Here is a 9,010-nt window from a genome sequence, read left to right as displayed (position 1 = left end):
GCTTCCAAGAGGAAGGAGGGCAGGGAAAAATGAGAAAAAAAAAAAAAAAAAAAAAAAAAAAAAAAAAAAAAAAAAGAAGAAGAACATATGCATGGAAAGGGGTCTAGGTAGAAAAAGCCCCTCCCACAGGCAGAGGTGCCTTTCTTTGAAGCTGCTAAAGGAGGTATGGCCACTCCCAGGACTTCTACACAGGGCTTCAGATGCAGGTGCCTGCCTTGGACCAGGAAGTCCTATTTCTGCTGTAAATTTATGTGGTGTCTTCTGGCAGGGTGTTGAGCTTTTGGTCCCTGTTCCTGTCCATGTGGGGGCTCTGAAGTTCTTTAATTCAGTATCCCTGGGTTAAGAGGGTAGAAAAGTACCCTGGGCCCTACTTCAGCTTGAGTAGGAGTTTGAAGGCACACGACAAAGCTAGCTTATGGCCAGGGAGCCCTGGTGGGGTGAGGACTGTACCTCAATCCTGCAGGTCTGTGTACCTGCATAACAACAAGCTAGCAGATGCCGGGCTGCCGGACAACATGTTCAACGGCTCCAGCAACGTCGAGATCCTCATCCTGTCCAGCAACTTCCTGCGCCACGTGCCCAAGCACCTGCCACCCGCTCTGTACAAACTGCACCTCAAGGTGGGAGTGGAGAGGGGAGCTGAGGTAGAGACAGACCCAGGTCCCAGGCACAGAACTGCCGAGCGAAGAGTATGGCCCAGTTGGGTGTGGGGATGCTGTGTGAATTGGAGATTACATTACTAAGACAGCAGGCTGGAGTCTGGGCAGCTGACCGTCAGTGTGGGTTTGAGGGGGCTGTCAGAGCACCCAGATGCTCAGGTCTGACTCCCCTCCTGGTAGCCCCCAGGCTCCTCCGCACATCTCACCCCGAGGCCTGACTTTTGCCTCTGCCTCTCACTCCGCCCCATCCCTACCTTTCCTTGTAGAACAATAAGCTAGAGAAGATCCCCCCTGGGGCCTTCAGTGAGCTGAGCAACCTACGGGAACTGTACCTGCAGAACAACTACCTGACCGACGAGGGTCTGGACAACGAGACCTTCTGGTAGGTCCCTGTGTCACCGCATCCTCCCCATCACTAACCGGCAGTGTGCAATACCCGGTGGTCTCAGCCTGTCTGGGCTGGGCACAGTCACGTGTCTGCTTTTCCTTGGTCTCATTCTCTGGAGAATCTTTGGGGTTTATGGCTGTTGCTATTTCTGTCTCTGGCAACAAGTCATGTATATAGACGAGGGCTGCTGAGACTGCAGATGGCTGTGGTCTCCTGCCTAGCATCTCAGTTTCCTCTTTTCTCCAGGAAGCTGTCCAGCCTGGAGTATCTGGACTTGTCCAGCAACAACCTGTCGAGGGTCCCAGCGGGTCTTCCCCGCAGCCTGGTCCTGCTGCACCTAGAGAAAAATGTCATCCAGAGCGTAGAAGCTGATGTGCTGACACCCATCCGCAGCCTGGAGTACCTGCTGCTGCACAGCAACCAGCTGCAGGCCAAGGGCATCCACCCACTGGCCTTCCAAGGCCTCAAGAAGCTCCACACAGTGCATCTATACAACAACGCACTGGAACGTGTGCCCAGCGGCCTGCCCCGCCGGGTGCGCACCCTCATGATCCTACACAACCAGATTACAGGCATCGGCCGTGAGGACTTTGCCACCACCTACTTCCTGGAAGAGCTCAACCTTAGCTACAACCGCATCACCAGCCCACAGATGCACCGAGACGCCTTCCGCAAGCTACGCCTGCTGCGTTCACTTGACTTGTCTGGCAACCGCCTGCAAACGCTGCCTCCAGGCCTGCCGAAAAACGTGCATGTGCTCAAGGTCAAGCGGAATGAGCTGGCTGCCCTGGCACGTGGGGCACTAGCTGGCATGGCCCAGCTTCGGGAGCTCTACCTCACAGGCAACCGACTGCGAAGCCGGGCCCTGGGACCCCGTGCCTGGGTGGACCTTGCTGGTCTGCAGGTACTACAGGACTGGGCCATGTGGGGGTGGGTGGGGGGGCACAGGGAGGAGGAAAGATGGTGGACCTACTAGGATAAGCCTACTCAGTGGCTAGGATGAGTGACAGTTTTGCCAGGAGCCAGGTTCCGGGTGGGATAGCCAGACTGAGCTTATTCACTGGATACACGCCGGGGAGGCGGGCCTTAGTGTAGGAGGGTCCTGGCCACACAGTCCAACCTACTTATAGGTTCAAGAGCAGAGGACACAGCGAACACAGTAACCTGTGTCTCTATGTGTCCAGGCCAGTTCACCACAGGGTAGAAGGAGGGGCCCACATTTCAGTCTGATGTGCTCACCATTGGCCGCTGGGTGGGAATTGCCAACAGGATGGGTGTTTTCAAAGCATGCTGGGGAGACTGGGGGGGGNGAGGGGGGGTGAGGGGGGCAGAGAGAAGTCAGGAGGGTACCCTGAGCTTAGCGGGGTGAAGAAGTTGGCTCTGCGGCCTGGCTGGGGTCTCTCCTCCACCAGACTTGCTACATTGGCTAAGTCACTAAGGGGGGGGTCAGAGCTACCAGGGAAACTTGGAAGCTACCGTTGGCATACTTCTTGTCTCTGTTGCCTGCCCCAGGCAGCCCACCAGACCCACCTAACCCAGCTACAGCTCTCCAGTTAGGCTGCTTATGTCCCAGCCAAGCCACCGTATTTCTCACTCGGACCTCACTGTCCTAGGACCTCCCCTGCAAAGTGCCTGTTCACACAGCTTCCTGTCCAGTCTTCCATAGCTCCCTGCTTCCCTGAGGTCCCAGGCCAGACTCCCTGCTGGGGTTTTCAAGCCTCTGTCTGCTCCTGTTCCAGCACATGGTGGCCCTTCTACTGGAAGCACAATACCTGCCTTGCTTACAGGAGACATCTATTTGTTTTTTCCTTTGTTCATTCATTCATTCATTCATTCATTCCATAAGTCTTGAAGAGTCCCCATATTTGTACTAGACACCGTTGTTCCAGACTGGGGATCCTATGAGGAAGGGAGCACCACTCTTGTTAGGGTACATCTAGGACTCAGCTTGAGTGTCACCTTGCCTAAGATACATTCTTACCTTTTAGCAGGGACAGGCAGGTTAGCTACCTCCTCCCCCCCCCCCAGCCTCGAAGCAGGGATTCCCCCTCACACTGAGTCTTCTGACTGGCAACTTGCTCTTTTTGCCTCAAATCCACCCTGTGCTAATGCCCTGGAAAGCATTTCCTGGCTCAGAGCTGGATGAATCCCTTCTCCACTCCCTGATTACAGCCAAGCCCAAGGTTGTTTTGTCAGGCTCTGGTCCATCTCCACAGCCTGACTGGCTTCCTGAGAGTGGAGATGGTGTCTCGCGGAGTCCATGCTCTGACACCCATGGGCACCAAGTGTCTCTGGAATGAATGAGGGAGGGACTGACAGAGCGGAGACTGAGGACGGTGCCAATGGTTGTGGAGACAAAATGGGAAACAGGCCCTGTGGGCCCGAGGAGGTGACAGAATTGGAAGTTCTGGGCTTTAGTGCAATGCTGATGCTAGCTTACCAAGTGTGTGGGATGTGAGCCTGTTGGATGACCCTGAATCCCAGCTTCTCAAGATGACGAAGGAGCGAACAGATCATGTCGTCCTGTCCCAGGATAGCACTAGGGTGGGTCTGGAGAAGGTACATATGAGAGGTAACAAGGGTGGCCGCAGAGCCAGTGTGTGCCAGGTCCCCTCCCCCACTTCCCTGGCTATCGCTCCTGGGCTTCAGGCACAAGGTGACTCAGAGCCTGACCAGCCTGGGGCTTGCTGGTTGTGCCAGGGCTTCTATAAACCTTGTACCCGCTTTCCTGACCTCCACACATGTGACCTGCATGTGTGGATCTTGATGTGTTTAAATCTGATGGGAGTGACAGGTAGACCGAAGAGGAAAGCCTGTGTGACAAGCTTGTGACATGCAGGCAGCTGGGCTATGACTTCATGTGCAAAGGCAGGAGGGACTGGGCAGGACCCACATCAATTAGAACAAGTGTGTGGGGTCTGGCTCAGCACATTCCAGCTTCTTACAAATGGATTAACCTCGCTGAGCTGTTTCCCCACCTGGAAACCGTGGTTGTCAGACCCCTCCCCTCACTAGACAAGGAGATAGATTGGGGCTTGGTGGGAGTCTGTGGGCTGGTAAGTGCTCTGCACGGGGGGGGGGGCAGTCCTTGACACCCCCTCCCCCCTGCAGCTGCTGGACATCGCTGGGAATCAGCTCACAGAGGTCCCTGAGGGGCTCCCCCCATCTCTGGAGTATCTGTACCTGCAGAATAACAAGATTAGTGCCGTTCCCGCCAACGCCTTTGACTCCACTCCCAACCTCAAGGGGATCTTTCTCAGGTAGGAAGTCCCTGCCGCCCTGCTCGCATCCCGACAGCACGTATAACAGTAGACGGACAGCTGAGACGTGGGGGAACAGCTGGCAGCTAGAGTGTGGGTGTGGAGCCCTGAGTACACTGCAGGACCCCACAAGCCCATACCACCTCAGTCCCCGAGGGTGAGCATACGCTGCCAGGCTTCAATGGCTCACAGGTCTGCTAGTGGGCATCAGAAACATTAAAGACAAGTGCAGGGTGCTGTGGATGCTAATGTGGTACAGGAGGAAGCCCAGAGAACATCTCACTAGTAACCTCCAGCTGTGAAGACATGGGTGACAGCTGTGTTCTGTCAGCCAGGTGGGACTCGGGTGTCAGGCCAAGAACACAGACACCTGGGGCCCCGTGGGGCTCGGGGTTAGGACTTCAGAGAGCTCAAACCTCACAGACTCTGGCTTCTTCTCAGACCCCCCCTCCCTCATTCCAACTCGACCCTCCCAAATCAGAAAGAAGACAGGCCCAGGGAGGTGACACTGGGTGCTGTGACTCAGCCTCCAGAGCTGGGCTGAGTACCTCCCTTACCAGCTCAGCCAGGCCTTGCCTGTGTGCCAGGCAGATCTTGAGATTAGGGTGGGAGGGCAGCAGAGGCGGCTCTCTGTACCTGAAGTGACTACAGTGACTGCACATAGAGGGAGACCTTTCCTGCCTCTGCACCCCTTTCCTCCAAGCTGTCGGTGTCCTGACAGGTCTTTGTCAGGTTGCACCATGCTTCTTCACACACACACACACACACACACACACACACACACACACACACACACACCCCGCCTTCCAAACTTGCTGTGGCACTTTCCAAATACCACCCCCTGCCCCTTTCCCCTCTGAGCTGGGTAGGTGTGAGGGCATCAGCCAGGCTTCCTGCCACTGACCTGTGGACCACCACTCAGGTTCAACAAGCTGGCTGTGGGCTCCGTGGTGGAAAGCGCCTTCCGGAGGCTGAAACACCTGCAGGTCTTGGACATTGAAGGCAACTTTGAGTTTGGTAACGGTTCTAAGGACCGTGGCCACAAAGATGAGGAAGAGGAAGAAGAGGAGGAGGAGGAGGAGGAAGATGAGGAAGAGGAAGCGAGATAGGACAAAGTGACATGGATGCAACCCAGGTGGGTGGTCTGTGCGGTGTGAAGGCTCCTCTTACCACTCCCCGCTGTCCCCGACCTGCCTTGGCTTTCTGTGTGTCAGCTTCATCCTGTCTCTGTTCTATCTCTTCATTTTGAAAACCTGTCATTTCGTTTGCATGTAGGATTGCACCATGTGAGGTATGTATGTGTGTGTGTATGTGTGTATGTTTGTATGTGTATGTTTGTATATGTATGCATATGTGTGTATATATGTGTGTGTATGTGTATGTGTGTATATATGTGTGTGTATGTGTATGTGTGTATGTATGTATGTATGTGTATGTATGTATGTATGTGTGTGTATGTGTGTATATATGTGTGTATGTATGTTTGTGTATGTGTGAATGTATGTGTGTATGTGTATGTGTGTATGTATCTATGTTTATATATATGTGTGTGTGTATGAATGTGTGTGTATATGTGTGTATATATGTGTGTGTATGTATGTGTATATGTGTGTATGTGTGTATATGTGTGTGTGTGTGTGTGTATGTGTGTGTCTGCATGCCCATGGAAGCCAGTTTGTTCTAAGGCATTCATTCTAGCTCAGGGAGATGAGTACTGTGCTGGGAGATACACTGGAGTACAGAGACTCCTAAGTCTGGGGCTCCGAGGAGAGGCCTGGGCTGGAGATGGGGATCTCGTCACTGTAGGCTTTGAGATAGGGATAGACACTGAGGGGACTAGAAGAGCTTGTCTAGGGCAGGGAGGGAGGGGACAGCCATAGGCAGTTAATACACAGGGAGTTTGCACATACATGTAACACAAGCATCTACACATGTGTACATACTTTAGTCCAAGACAATCAGTAGCATAGGCAATAACATGCATATATCTAGAAGTGGGGGATGGGGGACTCAAACTGCTTCAGTACTCAGAGCCCGAGGGAGGTAGGCACTGCTGTCCATAACTGAACGCATCTACACGGAATCCTTGTGACGTCATAAGGAGCGACTGAGAGAGGGGTGGGGGTGGAGAGGACGACTGGGAATGCGGGGAGTGCATTGGCAGTAGCTGAGGGGAGGCCATGTAAAACTCAGGTAAAACTGTTTGGCACTCCTTTTGGCACTGGTGGCAAGGATGCTCATGGGATATGCTGTGGAGGGAGGGTAGCCCAATGAGGAGCATGGGCATGAGGGATGCCGGAAGGATTGCAGGAGGTTGGTAACTGTCCCAGTGTGGAAGGAGGGCCAGGGAGCTGAGTGACTGCTGTCACAGGCAGTCTACTGGCTTGATGGCTGGTTCCCAAATCCCATCAGCCCAAGGACCTTGGCTTTCTATCCATGCGGTGGGAGAAGCTAGGCATAGAATTGGATTCATTTATGGCTTGCTATTTGTTCAGGTTGTGGCACTAGGCTTGGTAAGGAGGGGCGGATGGACGTGTTGGTAGCAGAGGCATGGGGAGGAAGCTGAAACCTGGGAGGTGATAGCAAGTGTCCAGGCAGAGAGCAGTGGTCGGAGGGGCTAAGGTTAGGTAGGGCTTCAGGGAATGTGCTGGGAGCTATGAGACCAGGATGTGGCCATGCCACAGTGAGGATGTTGACTTGAAGTAGAATGTGAAACAGAGAGGAGCTGGGAGTGGGGGGTTGTTGATGTATAGTGACAGCTATGTGGACGGATGATGGAGACAGGGTGTCCACTAATGAGAGCAGGATTTGTGACTGGGCTGTGAGCCTGGAGGGGCAAACCTGACTCCCAGGGCCGGCCATGGAGGTACAGTCTCTGTCCTGAGGCACAGTCCTTAAAAGCCAGGGGTCAGCAGGAAAGGGTGATTGCTATCCCATGAAAAGGACCATGGAGTTCTGGGGTGAGGGAGAAGCTTCTTGCACTGTGGAATGTTGGCCATGGTTAAGTCAACTGAATGGACTGCGGGAAGAAGCCCCAGGGAGCTCTGGATTCAGGGCTGGGAACCTCCTGGTTCTACACTCCCAGGGGCTCCTCCTTGTTCCCACTCACAGCAGCCTGGCTTCCGACGCCCCCTTCCTTTGATCCCCTTCACCCAAGGCTGGTTGGTAGCTAGTCCTGACTCTCCAACGTGTTCCACAGGATGATGGACTACCGGACTCCTTTCTGAAGCCCAGGCCTGTGCCCCATGAGCACCCCCTTCTGACACACTCAACGCTGAGCCCAAGAGGCACCAGAAAGTCACACGGGCTGAACACAGTCTCGTGTCCCACCCCTTCCAGCAATGTGTCACACAGTCAGACACGTGCAGATACCACTTCACCGCCACGCCCCCAGCTTGGCCACGTAGATAGCCAGCTGCATGTGACCTTCCAAACTGGCTTTCTGCACAATCTCACACTGATACACACACACACACACACACACACACACACACACACACACACACACACACACCACACACACACACACACACCCTGACCTCTGAGTCCACACTGGCCTGGTAGACTCAGGCAGCTACCCTCTCCCCTATTCACTTACACACAGTGACCTATGCTACCAAAAGCTCTTGCTTCTGGCCAGCTCTGGCCGGGGAAACAGTTGGCCATGTGCCTTATCCTCTGGTCCCTCCCTTGGAGACACAGGGTTGTCTCCTTGCTCTGTGGCCCGGTGCTTTTCACTCTTTGAAACACAAAAGCTGGCTTTTGTTTCGTGCCTTCCCTATGGGGACTTGAACTTTCTGCCTTCGACCACGGGCCTCACCTCCTCCCCCCAGGTGCTGGGCACTCCTACTACTGGGAGCCCCTTTTTGTTGTGCCCTGGCAGGTCACAGGCACTTTCAGAGAACAGCCTCAAGAAGGCTTGGGAGAGAAAGAGGCAGCACTGTGTGGTGGGGGTGGGGTGGGGNGGGGNGGGGGAAGGGTGGCGGCTGCTGTATTGGTCTTCAGTTCTGCAGGGAAGTTCTGGGTACCTTTGGTTTTGTTTAAGGAGAAAAAAAAATATATATGAAGATAAAAATCTCAAAGCTGATTTTCTTTTCCTGTTACAGAAAAACTAATATAAAGTATTATCCCTGCCCTTGCAACCGTGCTGTGTCTGTGTGTGCTTCCCTCCAGGTGAAGGGCTGGCATCTGCTCAGGGTGGGCAAGATCCAGCCAGTGGCACCCCTGACCAGAGGAATGAGGGCCAGCGCTAGGACTGAGGGGCTCCACAGGAGTGGCGCAGACAGAGGAGGGATGGGGCATAGTAGCAGGGCAGGAAGGCCTGGTGCGTACATATACTCTCTGGGCGGACATCTGCCTTTAGTGTTGGACTGCTATGCAGGCCTGCACATTCCCCCTGCCACCCCCCCTTTCCCCCTCCCACCCCCAAGCTGAACCTCCAAACAGATGGCCCACGGCCCTGGGCTGTTTAGAACCCACCTGGAAAGTCACCTTTGCATGGAGGTACTGTTACTAATGTTACTGGGTGGTTTGTGCTGTCCAAGCAGAGAGGTGGCGGAAGGCAGGTCTGAGGGCTCTTACAGAGCTGATCTGGGGGACAAGGTCTTTTTTAGGTATTCCCAGGGACGAGGTGAGGGGCACGGCCACTATGCCACCCCAATGAGGGAGAGCTGGGGTTGGGCTGAAAGCTGCAGGGAGGTGGT

At 54.3% G+C, this 9,010-nt stretch overlaps 1 protein-coding gene across 2 annotated transcripts in view; it reads left to right on the top strand.

The window, feature by feature from the left end:
• Window positions 1-8,449, top strand: part of Podn (podocan) — an 18,344-nt gene extending 9,895 nt beyond the window's left edge. The window contains exons 8-13 of one of the 2 annotated variants that reach the window (XM_021200318.1): window positions 464-620; window positions 926-1,041; window positions 1,294-1,951; window positions 4,159-4,307; window positions 5,230-5,442; window positions 7,507-8,449. In XM_021200318.1, coding sequence (XP_021055977.1) covers window positions 464-620; window positions 926-1,041; window positions 1,294-1,951; window positions 4,159-4,307; window positions 5,230-5,416 — 1,267 coding nt within the window. In that variant the 3' untranslated portion in view covers window positions 5,417-5,442; window positions 7,507-8,449. The remainder of the gene's footprint in view (window positions 1-463; window positions 621-925; window positions 1,042-1,293; window positions 1,952-4,158; window positions 4,308-5,229; window positions 5,443-7,506) is intronic. The other variant, XM_029539895.1, reaches the window with a different exon arrangement.
• The last annotated feature ends 561 nt before the right edge of the window (window positions 8,450-9,010 follow it).

This window comes from Mus pahari, chromosome 6 (genome assembly GCF_900095145.1).
Source record: "Mus pahari chromosome 6, PAHARI_EIJ_v1.1, whole genome shotgun sequence".
NCBI lineage: Eukaryota > Metazoa > Chordata > Mammalia > Rodentia > Muridae > Mus > Mus pahari.
The sequence above is the reverse complement of the archived record's forward strand: the minus strand, read 5'-3'. Positions and strand labels throughout refer to the sequence as shown.